The sequence below is a fragment of the Lycorma delicatula genome, chromosome 1 (genome assembly GCF_047948215.1).
Source record: "Lycorma delicatula isolate Av1 chromosome 1, ASM4794821v1, whole genome shotgun sequence".
Classification (NCBI taxonomy): Eukaryota; Metazoa; Arthropoda; class Insecta; order Hemiptera; family Fulgoridae; genus Lycorma; species Lycorma delicatula.
In genome coordinates this window covers 67,419,223-67,439,577 of record NC_134455.1, presented here as the reverse complement: position 1 = coordinate 67,439,577, position 20,355 = coordinate 67,419,223, and the positions used below count along the sequence as shown (strand labels likewise).

Genomic DNA, 20,355 nt, shown 5'->3' with positions numbered 1-20,355 from the left:
ATCATTAAGATAGTATAATTGGAAGCATCCAAGATTTCACCTTCAATTCCACTAATGCATCGGGAAATTCCCTGGAGGCTTATAGATCAGCACTGTCTGAGATTCTTTTTTAGATATGTTCTGTTGTGTTGAAGTGGGAGTCTTTCAATTCAATCTTATTTCAGGAAACAAACCAAATCACAAGGAGCTAGATGCAGAGAGTATAGAAGATATGGGATAAATTTTTTTTGTTAAAAACTGCATTATTTCATGCAGTCATGATGTTACAACTGCGAATTTCATTTTTCCACAATTCTGGTCTATTTTGCTGCACATTTTCTCTTAATACAACTTTCTCTTAACACTAACATAATATTTATGCATTATACTGAACTCTGCTAAGAAACTGATAACATGATGCATCAAATGTTTGATTTTATATTGCTGTTATTCAAGCTCAGGTAGCTAGCTGTCTTAAGTTAGTTCATGTTGTGGCTTCATTCAGAAAGTTTTTTCAATTGTATTCTAAAAATAGTCCTATTGTTAAAGTAGTATTTTATAGTTAAAATAAAACTTTTCATTTTTTAAAGAAAGAAAGAAAGAATTGTAATGTAGTTTTATATTATAGTTAAAATCATGGATATCTTTATATCAGCAAATTTTTAACTTAGTTATTTCAAAATGCTCACTCATTTCATCCTTGTGGTTTCCATGTTTCTTATGATTATTAAAGTTTATCTTTGTTTCTTTGATATAAATATTAAAATACTCCAATATTTATAAAATATTTTGATTATGCTGATCAAATAATGAACAAAAATATAATTACCAAATGGAAAGTAATCACACTAACACTGTATTGACAAAAAATATTTTTTTTTACTTTGCTAAGTTTATTATTTTATTTTTGCTTCAAGTAAATGTAAAAAACTATTACAATATGATAGAGAAGTAAACTAAAAAAATATGGTTCACCATGACGAATGATGCCTGTCAGAAATTTTATATTGACATATAGGTCAGGTTTAATGAGTACATTTGTTTTCCCCCACTCCACTAAACATTTTAACCACCTTAAAATAGTAAAATAAAAGTTAGAATTCAACATAATATCAGGAATAAATTGTCAGTGAATAATACCTTTGATATCAAAAATAATGATCAGTATGCATTTTATTGTGCTTCTGCCTATGGAAACACAATAAAAATGTAGCAGGTGTAGCAGACCAAAGAATTTGGTCTGAATGACTGTAAGCTAATCTGTTACATTTATTATTTTGTCTCTGGATTGTAGCCATAAATTTTTGTCTCTGGTTATGATTCTGTGACCCTAGAGGTGAAAGTAAGATTGTTGTTAGCTGTGGCATGAAGCTTATAACACAACACACCACTGCATTTTTCAGTGTCAAGAGAAGAGCGAAAATTTTGCAGCAACATGACATTAAATTTTCAGTAAATTTCTTGGCAGGTCTTATAATCAGTTCCAGCCATATTACACAATTTATGGATTGATGAGGGACTCGTGGATGATTTTTTCTACATTTTCTAGTGTTTTGCTAAACCCCCAAACTGTCATCTCTTGAATGAAATTCTACCAGACTTGAAAAAAAACATTCCATTTAAAAAAACCTGTGTTTAACGAAACAAATCTATAAAAAAAAACCCTGTATTTGACCAAATCTATAAAAGCCCTATGAACCATTCTGACAGTATTGATAGCCAATTTACAAAGTTTCACATAAATTTTATGCAGCCCAGCTGATCAGATTGTCACAAAGTTGTGATGAAAACTTGCGGGAGTACTTGGAAAACTGAGAGAAATAGCTTGGAAGTAATAAATTTCCAATGTGGCACATAGTATTGTTACAATCTACAGTTGTTGGAAGTACAGTTAGAGAAAATTCAGTTACCACCTCCATATATAATGTAAAAAGATAATAAAACTCTATATAGAGCAGATAATTGAGAATGATGAAAGTTTAAACTAACTGACTTCAGAAGAGGTATTTATGAACTGATTGATATGCATAGGAGTGCGAATAAGCTTGTAGTAATAAAATAAAATCTTTGTGTAGCTGTAAATAATTTTATTTCTTTTACACTTTTTTAATAAAAATACAGGGCCAGCTCTAGGCAGTAAGGTAAGGTAGGCAACTGCCTATGGCGGCAAAATTTAGGAATGTCAAACCGCCTGAACTAGAGTACAAAAAAAATAAACAACCCATAAAAATATATTTTGATTACTTCAATCTAGAAAATATTATTTACTGTATGTTAGTATAATAATATTATTGTACTAGTTTTGTTTATTGTTTTAAAAGTATATTTAAATTTTCTCTAAAAATAGTAGGTACTAGTTTTAGTTTGTAAGTTCGTTGTAATCAGCTCGTTAAAAATGTAAATTTTGTTTTTCAATAAAATTTTCTGTAAATCTGTATTAGTATTACTATCTTAATTCAATTGTCTTTTTTTTGGTTAACATGGTTCTTTTATAATTCTGTTTTTTTTTTTAATTTTAGTTTTTTTAAAGCTTTCGAGGCAGCATTTTTGGGTTTGCCTACAGTGGCTAAAATGCTAGGGCTGGCCCTGAAAAGTATTTAACCACCATCATAGAAATTGCCTAATAGAAGAATTTTGCTGCTTTTAAGTACTTTCTTTGTTTTCAGGATTATATGTGCTGAGGAAATTAAAATTTTTGGTCGATGCATATTATGCATCTGAAGTAGAAGATGATGCTATTAGAGTCTCAAAGTTCAATTTTGGTGATAAAATTATACAGATTGGTGATATTACTAAACTTAATAAAGATTACTTAGAAAGTTTACTGCCTATTGACTTGATTATTGGAGGTTCACCATGCACTGATTTAAGTAAGGTCAATCCTGCTCGCAAAGGATTGTTGGGTAAATATACTTTTATGATTTTAATTACCTAATATTAATTTTTCATTTTTAAAAATAATTTTGTAATTTTTACTAATTACACAGGTCTGTAATGCAAAATTGTCTGGAATCTAATGATTCTAAGATTTTTTCACCATTTGTAATTTTTTGTTCTGTCCACATTGACTACCGGGTTTCTGAATGGAGACTATTGATTTAATTTTTGTGAAGAGTTTTTCAATAGACAGATTATGCAAAGGAAAATGCCATTTATTTCTCCGCTGGAGATAATGAACATAGCCCTTAGACAATCGTTTTCAAATGGATTGGAAGAATTTCTGGATAAATGCCAATGCCCTAGGCAATTAATTTAAATCTTTTGGTAATCTGGTTCAGGCACCAACATAAGTGGACAGCCCATAAGTGGACAGCCGATAAGTGTCCAGACGATAGAGGTTTTGGTTCCTTATGATCCGTAAAAACTGTGAAAGTGGAATGAGGATTAAGACAGGCTTCAACCTTTTGTCAAAACCATATACAATTCTTCAGAGTTTAGGATCGTTTGTCCTATTACACGATGTAGATGATATTTTTTTTGGATGAAAAGACATATGAGTGTTTGATTTTAAATTTTCTGAATTTAAGAATTTAAATAAGTCATAAAGAATATTCTTGGCTGAATGGAAGTTGAAACCATTATTGGAAAAAAATTGGGTAGAAAAAATACCTCTTCGTGAAATGCAGTGTTGCACTTTAGTCAAATCAGGGACATTCTAAATGAATCACCTTAGTACTGAGGCATATAAAAAGTACAATATAAAATTCACTTAAGGCTTTGAACCTCTGCCTGCCATGACAAATTGTAAGTGATCTAGTTGTAGCATTCGACAATGCTATTGTCGAATCTGAATACAAATATATTTCATCAATATGTATATTCAGAGCATTGATTGATTACCTTCACTAATAAACATGCAAGTAATAAATAACCAGATATTTTAAGCTGGTAGTGTTATTTTATTTAAAGAAGCATGTCTTGATTTGGAACAAAGTAAGTTATAAGAAATTTTTTGATTCAAAAATAAAGTTCAAGTTTAGATACAACAGCCACAACCTTTTATAGAGACATCTGAAAATCTGTGTATTTGGATTGAGTTAACCTTAGCGCCATTGTTAAATTTAATTGGTCAACTTTCTTAATTTGATTAAGTGCAACTAATTGTATAACTTATATCATTGTGTTATTACTGTTGTGGGTAATCTTTCATCCCAACTAATTTTAAGTTGCCATAAAGATTGTGTAAAGTATTTATGATAGAAAACAATAGGATCGATCGAGACCTAATGCATGCTAATGGGAAATCCCTTTGATTTTCATTTGATGTTTGAACTAGGCATTTAGTGCCTAAGTATGATGCACAAGTGGATTCAGGGGTTATAATAAGTGCAAAATATTTTAATTCATGATCTGGAGATTCACGTCACAGTATGCATTGTAAATTAGAATCATTAGGTTTAACTTATATTTGATGATACATTTTTGTCTGGAGTAATAAAATTTAAATCTAAGGATTATAGAGAATAGATTCTGTTGGACAACAGGTCCAACAATAGTGCAACAGGTGCAATAGTACATCATTAGGAGATAAACCATTAGAGGTCTCAGCTCAGTTGTTGAGGACAACTTGCATTTTAATCAAACTTGTATGCTTAAATATTGGGTGTGAGGTAAGTAATATATGTCTAATTCATTAATAAATCGTCAGAATTGAGTGATGACATATGACCTAAACAAAGTATTCTTGCATAAAGGCAAGAATATTCCCTTTTAAGATTAGAATTATTGCATAATCATCATTCCAGATAAAAGAACCTATTTTTAGCATTGATGAAAGAATCACCTAGCTGCAGTTTGTTAGATTTACGTGATAACGAAACTATAAGTCTGCCTTGATTATTCCTAGTGGTTATTAAGTTGGAAATGTGTTTCACCTGTAGAAGTTTTATTAACTAAAACATCAGAATCAATTTTGTCAATTTTCAAAAATTTTCATGTATAGTTGAGAGATTTGAGTTATTATTGTCACTTTTAAAAAGGGATGGTTTAGTATTCTTATCTTTAATTAATCTTTAGTAATCTTATCTTTAGTAATCTTATCTTTAGTAATCTTATCTTTATCTTTAGTAATTCTTATCTTTAGTAGGAAGACAACTGCTAGAATATATCTTAGCTTAGTTTCTTTAATAACTATGAGGTAAAATAGGATATAAATGAAATTGGGCTCCAATTAAAAATATCAATATTATTTGATATGAACCATTCTTATTCTGAAAGTAAATGTTATTTGTGAATATTTGCTCATCAATACTACTGCAGTTAGAATTTTACTCTTGCATAGTGACTTATTTCATGTTTTATTATGTAATGTAAAATAATTAACAATAAGATAACAATCAGTAGAAAAGTTCATACAATTCACTTTCTGCAAGTATTATCTACTTTTAGTGTTTACAAAAGAACTACCCTGCACTTTGTGAATGAATAGAATACTGTCACTTTCACTCCTGTTCATAAATAACTTGTCAAACAGCTTCTTGTTTTCAACCACTGTCTAAAATGGAATACTCATGACACACTCTTCACGTGTTGTGTTACCAAATATAACTTTCATTACAAATTACAACGAACTAAAACTTGAAAAACTGCTAATGGCCAATTCACTGGTCCCTGGCAATATTTATATCACCTGACTTGCAGCACTAGTACCAAACCCCTTCCCTTGATCAAGCGTAATAATTTTTATTGTCTGTACATTTTATACTTTTCTTTTTTAGAACGAATCCCTTTGTTGTTCCTTCTAGATTTTTCTTTTCTCTTCATTTTTCTTTCTGGAAAGTTCTCTATCTGTACATTATATTATATTATATATATATATATATAGATATAGAGAGAGAGAGACCCCGGATTATATGCATTGCATATTTACATATTAAGCCCATTCTCACCGGTTATTGCATATTTTCCTTAGTGATGATGCATATTTTTGCTATATTTACAATATTTTTCAGTAAGGTACCTTGTTAATAAATGAAATCATACTTTGTAGCCGGCCAAACAGATTAGCTGCATGGCTCTTGGAGCGCACTTAGCAGCCGCAGAACAGTACCTCTGATTGCTTATGTTTACAAAAGTAACAAAATGTTAAATAATTTTTAATTATCGAATTTATCGATATGTTATTCAACTAATTACTAATTGTATGCTGATTTTGAAATTAAAAAACACTAAAAATTACAATTTTTTTTATTATTTAAAGTTGCATATTTTAAGCATTTTTCATGCATATTTCAAGTGTTTTATGTTGCATATGATCTGGTCTATATATATATATATATATATATAAATTTTTTCTCATTGTTTATTATAAAATACAACAGTAAAAGTTTTTGTTTATGAAAACTGTTTAAGTAGATGTAAAACCAGCCATTTTATGGATGAATTTTTAGAATTACTGAAATTTTCTTATAATGTATGAAAAACGTTTAGGTAAAACCTGGTTTTATCTTGACTAAAATATTTCTGTTCGCTGAAAAAAAAAAAAACTGGCTGTTTACTGCATTGGGAAAATCAAAGCAGACTGTCATTTTGAGATATAAAAGCTAATTTTTCCTGTTTCTACTTTTTTAATGTGATCAGTGCTTAAAAGATATTTTTTAAAGCGAACTAGCAGACATATAATAGTAGAAATACAATATGATTCTTATTCTGAAAGTAAATGTTATTTGTGTTTGCTCATCAATACTCCGCAGTTAGAATTTTACTCTTGCATAGTGTACCTCATGATTTAGCAAAATTTTAACATTATTACTAGAGTAAAACATTCTTCTACAGGTTGAAAATATTGAAATTGATTGAACCTGCAGACTGAGTAATACAGATTATCAATTTGTTAAATGCGACATGAACCTAACTGTAATTCATTGCCATTTAATTGAAGTGTATGATCAAAACAGAATGCGTGATGGAATGATGAAAACATAGGTTCAAAGTTCAGTAAATGTTCTGAGAATGTGCATGATGTCATACACAGCAGCGATGATGTAGTGCTTTCAATCAACTAAAAACTTCATGAGAGCAGATGATTAATTTTATACTATGCCTTGTATTTTCTTATAAATTTCAAAGAATTATGAAATTATAATAGACAATTCCAACTATTGGAAGTTTGTGCTTATGTTAGGTGCTGAATATTTCAAAAATTATGCATAGCTGTTTCTTTTGCACCACTTCATCACATAGCTAGAAACAAATTGATAATCCCTATACTACACCCAAATAATTTCAATCTGTTTTTCTGCCTGAAGAGGCTTCTTTTAATCCAGTATTTCAGAAATGATTGTAATGTAAGAGAACAATGTGAACTCTATTGTTTTACAGGTGTTTGTTGTGCAATGAAGCTATAAAAAAATGGTATCCTATTATGATAAATACTTTTGTAATGTGGCAGATATTTAGAAAAATAATTTAATTAATGTATGGCTGATGTAATAAAAATAAATCTTATTTTTGCTGTAATATTAATGGTACTTATTTTCTGAATATGCCTTAAAGATGATACAAATGGAATGCACTAGTAACATAACACTGGATGTAATACAGCAAACATTTTCATCTAGATTTAAGTTATCATCCTAAACACATAATTAGTGTTAGATCAATGAAAACAAATGTATGCATAAATAAAAATTTATGTCTATATACTAATTTCAGAAAAGAAAAAAAAGTATGTGATGCAACTAATTTCAATGATAAAAAATGATACTGCTGCAGTATATAGAAAAAACTGGCAAAAAAGCTATGGCCATTCCCTTACTTAACAGAATGTCTGTTTTGGTTACAAGTGCTACACCATCATTGGAAATGTCAATCCTTAGCAGTATATTGGCTAGCTCTGCAAAGAGGATTAAAATTTGATGTAGCATACACACACACGCACACATATATATATCATGCAGTTTGCATGTAGCATAATGTTTATATTTTATTTGTTTAGATTTTACTGGAACAGGTATACTATTCTTTGACTTTTATAGAATACTGAAAGAAATACAGATATTACAACCAGATCATCATGTATTTTGGTTATTCGAAAATGTTGCTAGCATGGATATCTCATCAAGATCAATCATTTCAAGGTTAGTTATACTTATGTGGTTAGATATTTATGTTCGTATATACTTTTTTATCTAAAAACAAATCCTTGGGTAAATATTTGTCTTTTATGTATGGTTTGTTTTCCTGGAAATAGCACGCTAAGTAGTTTATTTGTTTAAAAGAATCAATAAATACTCCACACTATATTATAAATTCAACCAAAAAATGAAGTATACTCTGTGTAGAAAGCCTTCTCCTGGGTGTTTGGAAAACAGTTCTAAGTTATAAAATATTTTTATTTATTCTTTTCTTCAATCTATATTTCTTAATTTGAAAATTAGCGACCAATAGGTAATACCTGAATAATATCAGATTTTTTTATTTTCAAATGTAATTTAATAATATCACTTTCATGCTGTTATTTTTTGTACCAATCCTAAAGTCCTATAATTTATAATTCCTCTTGTAAGATATGCACCCGAAAGATAATGGTGTAGTTTTTTTGAAAAACACATTTTAAATTGAACAAGCATTGAGTGGGTGGAGTAATGACATCTTTCCAGTAGGGATACAAGCTTGCATTGTTTTACTTTCTCCAATCTTTTTCAAGTTTTTTTTCTAATGTCCAAAGAAACTGCCATTACCAACATACTTTTCAATTTAAAAAGAACACCTGGTCACCACTCCCATGTACATTTTACCCTTTCTAAAACTAGCACGTTATCCATTCATCCTTTTTCTTGGCACCTAACAATGACACTAGCCAGCATTTTTTACTCTTTGGAAGGGTTTTTCTTTTAAATACAATAAATTATAAAAATTTTTTGCAATCTGCAAGTACTTTCAACATGATATACATCGCTATTTTTCATAATCACAAGTACGCATGCAAACAGCTTTATCTCCCATAGCATTAATTGTTGAATCTGTTGGTTTGTCAAGGTAAATGGTATTCAATCTGTATTTCCTAACTGTCACATCCAAAGGTTATTTTCTTGTCGTTAACTGAATTACATGTCTTTGAATCGCCAATTTTCTTTAAGACGTCCAGCAAATATTGACAAATTAGGTAAGTTTTCTTATTGATAGTTCATATCTATAAATAAAATGATTTAACCATTCTAGAATTTTTTTTAAATTCAGTATTTTAAGTTCCCTCATGATTTGTGAGGCTTTTAATTGTGCCATATCTGTTGAAACAGCAAATCCTTGCTCATGTGTCTTGAATGTAAGAAAACAACTGCTCTTCTATTTAGAATTTAAAATTTAAAATTAGAATTTTTCTAAATTTCATGGCGAAATGCTCTTCTACATTTACTACTGTCCATAAACTTCTTTTTTCTTCCATTCTCTTATACCGTATCTCCATATCATATAATTTCTTATATTTGTAACCTGTATGATTACAGTTTTCCTCAGCTAAGCAAATAACTTTTCATTTTTCACAGACTGTAAATGAATGCAAAGATTTTACAGAACTCAGTTTTATTAACTTACTTAAAGTACAAACTGGAAAAATTTAGTGTAAACTGAACACTTAGTATCCACCTTCACTTGACAAACAAAATAAATATTATTTTATGTATTTAGTTGAGATAACTTGTCATTTTTTTTGTTTAGCTTCTGGGAATTACCGTTCAGGTATTACTTCAGAGGATGAATGAGGATGATATGTATGAGTGTAAATGAAGTGTAGTCTTGTACAGTCTCAGTTCGACCATTCCTGAGATGTGTGGTTAATTGAAACCCAACCACCAAAGGAAACCGGTATCCACAATCTAGTATTCAAATCCGTATAAGAGTAACTTCTTTTACCTTGTATGATGGAACTCTCAACTTCCAAATCAGATGATTTGGGAAGATGCGTTTACAACTATACCAACCTGGCGAGTTAGTTGAGACAACTTGTGTCTTATATAAAAATATAGGATGATGAAAAAGTAACAAATGCTACAATAACCAGAAATATGGAGATAATAATAAAAAGGCAAAATAAAAGTATAAATGCTCATGACAGAAGTTTATTTATAAACAGGCAATTACAATAACTCTACATAATAGATGTAACTGAAATTTAAGTTTTTTTTTTCTTCAGTCATTTGACTGGATTGATGCAACTCTCCAAAATTCCCTATCTAATGCTAGTCGTTTCATTTCAGTATACCCCCTACATCCTAAATTCCTAAAAATTTGTTTTACATATTCCAAACGTTGCCTGCCTGTACAATTTTTTCCTTCTACCTGTCCCTCCAATATTAAAGCGACTATTCCAGGATGCCTTAATATGTGGCCTATAAATCTGTCTCTTCTTTTAACTATATTTTTCCAGATGCTTCTTTCTTCTTCAATTTGCCGCAACAGCTCTTCATTTGTCACTTTATCCACCCGTCTCAGTTTTAACATTCTCCTATAGCACCACATTTCAAAAGCTTCTAATCTTTTCTTCTCAGGTATTCCAATTGTCCAAGTTAACATTCTCCTATAGCACCACATTTCAAAAGCTTCTAATCTTTTCTTCTCAGGTATTCCAATTGTCCAAGTTTCACTTCCATATAAAGCAATGTTCCAAATATATACTTTCAAACATCTTTTCCTGATGTTTAAATTAATTTTTGACGTAAACAAATTATATTTCTGACTGAAGACTCGTTTCTCCTGTGCTATTCTGCATTTTATATTGCTCCTGCTTCGACCATATTTAGTAATTCCACTTCCCAAATAACAAAATTCTTCTTCCTCCATAATCTTTTCTCCTCCTATTTTCACACACAGTGTTCCATCTTCGTTGTTTCTACAACATTTCATTATTTTCATTTTGTTCTTGTTTATTTTTATGTAGTAGTTCTTGCGTAGGACTTCATCCATGCCGTTCATTGTTCTTTCTAAATCCTTTTTACTCGCAGCTAGAATTACTATATCATTAGCAAATCGTAGCATCTTTATGTTTTCACCTTGTACTATTACTCTGGAACTAAATTGTTGTTTAACATCATTAAGTGCTAGTTCTATGCAAGGATTAAAAAGTAATGGGGATAGGGAACATCCTTGTCAAGACTCCTTTCTTATTACGGTTTCTTTCTTATGTTCTTCAATTATTACTGACGCTGTTTGGTTCCTGTAAATGTTAGCAATTGTTCTTCTATCTCTGTATTTGAACCCTAATTGTTTTAAAATTCTGAACATTTTATTCCAGTCTATGTTATTGAATGCCTTTTCTAGGTCTATAAATGCCAAGTATGTTGGTTTGTTTTTCTTTAATCTTCCTTCTACTATTAATCTAAGGCCTAAAATTGCTTCCCGTGTCCCTATACTTTTTCTGAAACCAAAATGGTCTTCTCCTAACACTTCTTCCACTCTCCTATCAATTCTTCTGTACAGAATTCTAGTTAAGAATTTTGGTGCAAGACTAGTTAAGCTAATTGTTCAGAATTCTTCACATTTGTCTGCCCCTGCTTTCTTTGGTATCATAACTACAACACTCTTTTTGAAGTCTGACAGAACTACCCGTTTTTCGTAAGTATTACACACCAGTTTATATAATCTATCTATTGCTTCCTCACCTGCACTGCGCAGTAATTCTGAAGGTATTCTGTCTATTCCAGGAGCCTTTCTGCCATTCAAATCTTTTAATGCTCTCTTAAATTCAGATCTCTGTATTGTTTCTTTCCTTTCATTCTCTTCAACTTCATCTTCTTCTTCTATTACACCATTTTCTAATTCATTGCCTTCGTATTCCACCCATTTTCTTCAATATATTCCACCCACCTATTGACTTTGTCTTTCCTATTATATATCGGTGTACCATCTTTGTTTAACACATTATTAGATTTTAATTTATGCATCCCAGAATTTTTCTTAACTCTCCTCTATGCCCAGTCTATTTTACAAATGTTCATTTCTCTTTCCACTTCTGAACACTTTTCTTTAATCCACTCTTCTTTGGCTACTTTGCACGTCCTGTTTCTTAATTGTCGATAGTTCCTTTTACTTTCTTCATCACTAGCATTCTTATATTTTCTACGTTCATCCATCAGCTGCAGTATATCGTCTGAAATCCAAGGTTTTTTACCAGTTCTCTTTGCTCCGCCTAAGTTCGCTTCTGGTGATTTAAGAATTTCCTTTTTAACATTCTCCCGTTCTACATTTTCTACCTTATCTTTTTTACTCAGACCTCTTGGGATGGCCTCCTCAAAAAATCTTCTTTACTTCCTCTTCCTCAAGCTTCTCTAAATTCCACTGATTCATCTGACACGTTTTCTTCAGGTTTTTAAATCCCAATCTACATTTCATTATCACTAAATTATGATTGGTATCAATGTCTGCTCCAGGGTAAGTTTTGCAGTCAACGAGTTGATTTCTAAATCTTTGCTTAACCATGATATAATCTATCTGATTCCTTGCAGTATCGCCTGGCTTTTTCCATATGTATATTCTTCTATTATGATTTTTAAACCGGGTGTTGGCAATTAATAAATTATCCTTCGGCCAAAACTCTACCATTTGTCCCCTCTTGTCCCCTCTTTGTCCCCTCTTTGTCCCCTCTTTCATTCCTTTCATTCTTTTGTCCCCTCTTTCATTCCTTTTGCCCAGCCCGTATTCACCCACTGTATTTCCTTCCTTGCCTTTTCCAATGCTTGCATTGGAAACCTCTAAGATGCCTTCCTGGGCACTTGAGTAGTTTGTATTTTTGCATTAAATATATATTTATCCAATGAAGTCTTATTATGATATTCTGTATAGATTGAAAAATTTGGTTAATGGTTTTATATATCTTATTGACAGTTACCCATCCGTCTGACAGACCTTCCTCTTTCAAAATTTGAGGAATTCTTATAACCCAATTTTACTAAAACAAAAAAAAGATTAACTAACTATTGCTTTAAGAGTTAAAATAATTATTATTTCTGTAGCAACTTTTCTTCAAAATATACATCTAATACATAATTGTGGAAATTTGTGGCAGTTCTGTTTGTATGTAACAGCATCGTGCAAGAACCAACCAACAGATTGTATTCAAATTTTCAGGATACATTTGTGTTATCCCGAGGAAGATTTTAAGCTGGAGATAAAGGCTCTAGCCCCCTTGGGGATGAAGTTTTGATTTTTTCATCTTTGATGTCAACTTAATACAGTTTTTGATTCATTTTTTTTTATGTAAAGAAAATAGACTGTTTTAAAAAATATCAGATTTTCAGCTCTTTACCTTTGATCCCTTCCCAGGATATAGGGTAAAGAAAAGTGGGAACCTAAAGATGTTCACCTACAGCAGGAGCTTTTACGTCAGGGACAAGGAAAACGTGGGAGGAAAGAGAACTTTTCAGGCTTTAATTGTTATTTATCTATTATTCTCACAACCATGAGGATAATGAACACAGCAGGATCCAGGGCTAAAGAGGAAGGGCAAGCAAAGCGAGCTCTGTTCCCCAGCTAGTACATTATAAAACAATATATCTGAAAAGTAACTAAGTAACTCTACCCCTGTTATGCGCTAGTACAACACTATGTATCATCGACTTACTGTACAGTTGTTGTTTGAAGTTGTCCCATGAACATCCAGACACGTTTCTTCTTGCTCTCAAAAACACTCACAAGTTGTTCATCTAGAATATTCCTGGTGAAATCATGAATAACAGTTTGAAGTATATGGAGGCTGAGGGGGCTTCCTCAATAAACATTTCTTTTTACATAATCTCAGAACTAAAAATCTGGTGGGCTTGAGTACATAGAACTGGTCACAAGCCCATCGAAGTGATTTAACCTCTGAAAACCTCTTGTAATAACTTCAAGGACTGCCTAGCTCTATGCACAGTCGCACTTTTTGAATCCAAGCATTAATAATTTTGTCCTTGGATAGTTTTGAACTAGTGAATAATTTTGCAGGAATAAGCTGAATTTATTGCTTCTGCACAGAATATTGGGCCGACTGTTCTTCTTCTGGATATTGCAATCCACACCTCAATCTTCCCGTCATGTAGAGGAATTCATATATGGCATTTGGGTTGTTGGCAGACCATAAATGTACAAGTTCCATGCATGCACATACCCTGATAAATGGTACCTTGCCTTATTTATATAAAAAAACATAGTCCAAAATGTAGTCAGAACTGTCTGCTAGAAACTGCTGAAACTGTCCACAGTATTGAATTTGGTTTCCACAATTCAAAGAGTAAACGTCCTCAAATAGAATTGCACTTAATGAGCTAAATATATATTTTAAAATTTCAAATTACTTTATAAATACTAAGTTATTTACTATAACTAAAAGTTATTTAAGTGTATTAATATTTAAGTTACAGTATTCTTTGTAAATTTTTCTTAACATTAAATTTTTCAGATTTTTTAATATGCCTCCAGTTATATTGAATGCAAAGTACATTTCACCTCAAGAACGTCAAAGATTTTTTTGGGGCAATATACCTAATCTTCAGAAGATAGCAGATGTGTTAAAACACTCCAATCTTTCTTCATCTTTGAATGATCATCTTACATCAAATCTAAATAGAGTTGCTGCTGTCAGGAAACTGAGAACTGTAACAGCTAATCGTAATTCTTTAAAACAGGGTAATTTTTTAAGGTTTTTTTTCTTATCATTACTATAAACTTTTGTTGCATGACCTAATTACTTTATGGAAGCAGGACATAGTACTTTTTGTATTTTGTTGCTGATTGGTGTCAGAAATTCTGTATGCACCTTTTTGCTTAACATTTCAATATTTTAAGTAGTATGTATTAGCATTTTAAGTAAGAAATATTAGAGTAATTTTGAACTTTACACCAGGTGGTTACAATCTGTTCACAGTGATATATTTTAAAAAAAAAAATTTTACTATTAAATTTATTCACGTGATTGAACAATGTATTTGAATTATTGATTCATAAATTACATTATTTGTAATGGTGAATGTAACAAGCCTGATAAGCTTTGTTTTTTCTTTTTTGCTAATTTAAAATAATCTCTTTGTAGCCTGCCTGTGAATCTTTCACGTGTTTATTACCCAATTTATATACATATTTTTTTTTTTTTTTAAGGCAATACTTATAAGACCCATTTCCTCTGTATCAGTATATTGTGTTTTTATAATCAAAAACCAACTTGAACAACCCAAGTACAGAATTACAAAGTGAATGAAATGATACATACCTTATTTTTTTTATTCCAAAATCACTTTGTTGGGATCTCACATCAGTTGTATATAAGATATACGAGGGCAAGTCAATTATTTTCCGCAATGTAGTTATAAATTTTATTGCAATACAATAGGAGACTTACATGTACATCATTTTTCACCATAGTCCCCTTGCATTTCAACGCACTTGGTCCATCGTTGCACAAGCGTCCTGATGCCCTCATAAAGAAGGTTTTCAGTTGAGCTGCGACCCAGGAATGCACCGCTTCTTTCACTGTTTTGTCCAAGGTAAATTGACGGCCATTTAATGGCTCTTTGAGTGGACCAAACAAGTGGTAGTCAGAAGGGGCAAGATCAGGACTATATGGAGGATGAGCCAGTAAACTTCAAAGATGAGTTTCTGGAGTGTTTCAGCAATGTGTGCAGCAGTATATGGACGGGCATTGTCGTGCAAAAACACAACACCTTTTGACAGCAGTCCTTGGCGTTTGCTTCAAATTGCAGGCTTCAGCTTGGCAGTAAGCATCTCACTGTAATGCGCACTGTTTATTGTCGTGCCCCTTCCCTCATAATGTTCCAGTACTGGGCCTTGTGAGTCCCCAAAAACCGTAAGCATCAGTTTTCCTGCAGATGGTTGGGTCTTGAACTTTTTTTTGTAGGGTGAATTTTGATGTTGCATTCCATACTCTGCTGTTTACTCTCTGGCTTGTAATGATGGATCCATGTTTCGTCACCAATGATGATTCTGTCTAAGAAGATTCCCATTCATTACCATAGCAATCCAAATGTTTTTGGCAGATGTCCAAGCATGTTAGTTTATGCAACTGTGCAAGTTGTTTTGGGACCCATCTTGCACAGACTATATGAAACCCAAATCTGTTGTGGATGATTTCATAGGCGGAACCGTGACTAATTTGCAGACAATGTGCCACTTCATCAAAAGTCTGTTTCCGTACTGTACCGAAAGTATTTAATGAATTTCGGCCCCTGATACACCTTCCAACCACAAAAAACAGATCACTGAACATTGCTCTTCTTTGGTGCAAACCGAAAGCAGAGCAGCCATGGTTAATGGCAAGGGTAGCAATAATAGAACTAACCTAGCAGCATCAAACCTGGACAGAAATAACAACAATTAAACTACACATGCGTTATCTATACAACACGACAGTACTACCAACATAAACAAAAATATAACTAAATTATGGATAATAATTGACTTACCCTCGTATTTATATAAAATAAAAATATTAAAATTACAATCATATATACAAAAACATATGAAGTCAAATAAAATAACTATATATACATATATGACATTATAATTTAAAAAATTAAAATTAAATAAACAAAAAATTTATACCATGTAACATGGCCAGCCAATGTTACATTACTGAGTGGATTTGAATTAAATTATTTATATACATTATGATTATATCTATTTATCTTAAAAACGTGCTGCCATTTGTTGCTGCTTTTACAAGAGTGTCACCTTCATATACTATATGAAAGTTGATCAACTTGGAAATTCTTTTGTATTTATGTATATAAAATCTCTCCAAAATCTGCAAACTTTTACTATTATTATTCAAATTAAATTTCTTGATTTCCAAATTTGTCCGAATATCAGTTACAGTATGTTTGTTATTAATAAGGTGGTCAGCAACATTAGATACACCCAAAATACCATTTTTATAATTTCTAATGTGTTCTAAAAATCTAGTTTTAAAAGATCTGTTAGATTTACCTATATATATATATATATATATATATATATTTAATTTTAATTTTTTTAATTATGATTTCATATTTAAATATATATATATATATATATTTTATTTAATTGACTTCATATGTTTTTGTATATATGATTGTAATTTTAATTTTAATTTAAAAATTTTTATCTCTGATATGTAATTTTATATAAATATATCTTATATACAACTGATAAGAAATAACAACTGCTTTTGAAATAAAAAAAATTAGGTAGATATCATTTCATTTACTTTGTAATTCTGTACTTGGGTTGTTCAAGTTTGTTTTTGATTATAAAAATACAAATATTTTAATAACTTTTCAATTTTGCTAATAACATTAAATTCTGAAATTTTGATATTTTCTTCATTATCTACTTAATAGAATAATCTGAAACTGTCTGATGTTAAAGTTGACAGCCCTAATATAGAAAGTATCAGTTGATGTAACCTCTGTATTAGAAAATTCAGGCCCCTACTTGATTTCTGATTATTATATTTGAAGTGTCTTGTATTTTTATAAAAATAATTGTATTTTTATTATATTTGAAGGTAAAATTGGCTGAACTCACTCATGGGTAAAAAGGGGTGTATTATGCAAATCTTTATAAGCAGATGATAGCACAGTTTAAATCTGACAGAACAACTGTATAGATTTTTATCATAGTAGAAGATTGATGTAACTTTTAACTAACACTGTACAAAATGGCATTAATCTTATTAGCAAGGATAGATGTAAAAAAATTTGGGCATTTGTTGAAATTCATAGTCTAAGTTCTGGCATTGTTCATTCCATCATTTGTGATAAAGTGTAGAGCTGTTTCTTTAGTGAAAGATCGGTTTTTGGTTGTTTAAGCCCATCTGATAAGAGGGACAAAGAATGATTTAGTGATTTCAAGAACATCAGATATGTACAGTTGTTGCAATTCTTTTTTTTTACAGTTCTACATATCAAAAATTACCTGAGGGAACTACAGGAATTTTTTGGACTGTGCTCCAGCCAGAATAGTTAGTTTTTATCTTCTACTTTTATTTTTTTATTTCTAATCATGGCCCAATCAAGGGCTCAGTCATTATATATAAAACGTTTTGGTGGGATTGCATTCCCACCCTCAATTGTTCAAACCAAAAGTTTATCACCATTTTACAAAAATCTGTAAACAATGGTTTCCTGCAATTTTTTCACCGGTTCATTCCTTTTATGAATAAACAACATTCAGGAATATACTCCTTGGAAAGTGTGTGCCTTAGTAAGGTTTCTTAGAATTTGTTTTGAATTTCTAGGGCTTTAAACCTGAATTATATAATTTAATATACATTAAAAAACCATATTTTTTGGGTCCACAACCTATTTCCTTTTGTAAATTTTAATGTACTTTATCAGCAAATGTTTTGAGATTTTACTCCCTGGATAAGGTTATATCTCGGTTATATGAATTTTTTTTTGTTTATCATCAGTCCTGACCACATTAATAAAGAAGATGTGTATCATTTTTGTTTATCAATGCCTCATCTTTCTACAGAATAGTTTTGGGAGAGATTCTTCCCAAAGTTTCAAACTCTTTAATTTAATAACTTTATTTTAGAACTTCATAACATCTTTTTTGTTAGGTTCATTCATTTAATTAATAAATGAGGTTTTAACGAAAAGTCTTTAATGTTAAGGGTTTTGCCCAACTGGTTTACATAAATTTCACTAGTTAACCAAACTATTTCCTTGCTATTTTTCACTCCAGAGTCGTTATTATTTTACATATTAAATAGTGTGTCTGAGCTCATATTCCAAATTTCTGAATTGTCCTTCCTATTTTAGTAGGAGTGGTTCTTACTTTTTCTGATATTTCAGTATATTCTTAAATACAATCACATTTTTTTAGGTTTTTTTGAGGTAGCATTCTGAAAAGTGTTAAATATTGAGTGTCTAGTTTTTCTTTCCAGTTAAACACAAAAGATTCTCATCAGTTTTGTGATCCTAGGCTTCCTACTTGCTATTTGTTATGGAAAAGGCGTGTCTTATTAACATCCTGTAATATTCATCAAAAATGTCCTGAATTCTTTACTTTGAGGCCTCCTACTTAAAAACAATATCTCCAGGGACCATGCCTTCTGGAAAAGTATTAGTTTTAAGCAGTAAGAAAAAAATAATTTTTTGACAGGTCACCTACAAATTTTGACTAATCCTTTAATATTTTATTAAATAATCTATGTTTAATATTCAGTCTCTTATTATGTTTTACAGTAAGATTCCATTAAACTTTATTACTGACACATAGTATAATTTTTACAACCATTTAGAATCTTGCTGCTATTTGTTGTTTTTAATGTGTCTGGGAAGTATTGAAGCATATAACCTGCATACACTGACACAAGGATTACTGTACTAATCAGATGTAATAGAACAGAAGTCTATTTAAGAAAGTATCTATAAATAATTCAGTTTATGTGGACTTAGAGAAATGCTTCTGGTAATGGGTTACTAATCAAGATAGAACATTTCATGTATTACAGGAGAATAAATCAAAGGAGCTTAGAATTTATATGGTATCACTGAATTATAACTCTACAGTTGAGGAACATATATGAAAATTCTTTTGTAAAAGGCCACTTTTACATAACTTTTTATCTCTTCTATTTGTAATTTATTATTATTTCAGGACCGACTCGAGAAGATCCTATTCTTATGGATGGTGAAGGAGATGTTCCATGGGTTACAGAATTGGAAAGTATCTTTGGTTTTAAATCTCATTATACTGATGTTGGAGATCTTTCAATTTGTAGACGCCAGCGGTTGATTGGAAAATCATGGAGTGTTCCTGTAGTTGAATCTATTTTTAAGCCATTGCTTGAGTACTTCAGTAATGAACTTGATAGTGAAAAGAATTGATTATTTTTGCGGATTTAGATTAACATGTTCTCGACAGTTCTTTTGGTTTTGAGTTCTGGTTACAGAAGTGTATTTTTTTAAAATAAGAATAAATTTCATATTATTTTATCTCTTTCTGGTGTGATTTTAACACAAAATTATCTTTCAATTTCAGAATTATGTAATTCTGATCTGAATCAGAACACATAAATATTTAATACAGATTTACTAAATATTTAATCAAAACAATTAACCAGACAAATGTGTACATGATACACTTGATGTAAAATTAATTTACCCCTCAATAAAACTATAACCTTTACAAAATGATTAATTTTCCTGTTTGTGATACATTTTATGAACAACTGAGCAAGAAGTAATAAGATGGTATCTCAGAAGATAAAAAATTATACTTTAGATATTAAAACAATTTTTTAATGAATTTTTAATAAATGTAATCCATAAACTAGTTCATTTTATTAGTTATTATAATAACTAATAAATATTCAATGTAATAATTATATTATATTGTGTACAATGGTGAAGCTTAACTCTGAAATTATAACTTCATTCGTACAAAATTGTAATTTTATTA

At 30.6% G+C, this 20,355-nt stretch overlaps 1 protein-coding gene across 1 annotated transcript in view; it reads left to right on the top strand.

Moving 5' to 3' along the window:
* Positions 1-19,869, top strand: part of LOC142318122 (DNA (cytosine-5)-methyltransferase 3A-like) — a 34,943-nt gene extending 15,074 nt beyond the window's left edge. The window contains exons 3-6 of the mRNA XM_075354663.1: positions 2,646-2,882; positions 7,916-8,057; positions 14,351-14,577; positions 19,552-19,869. Of these exons, the coding sequence (XP_075210778.1) occupies positions 2,646-2,882; positions 7,916-8,057; positions 14,351-14,577; positions 19,552-19,781 (836 nt within the window). The 3' untranslated portion in view covers positions 19,782-19,869. The remainder of the gene's footprint in view (positions 1-2,645; positions 2,883-7,915; positions 8,058-14,350; positions 14,578-19,551) is intronic.
* Positions 19,870-20,355: the final 486 nt, after the last annotated feature.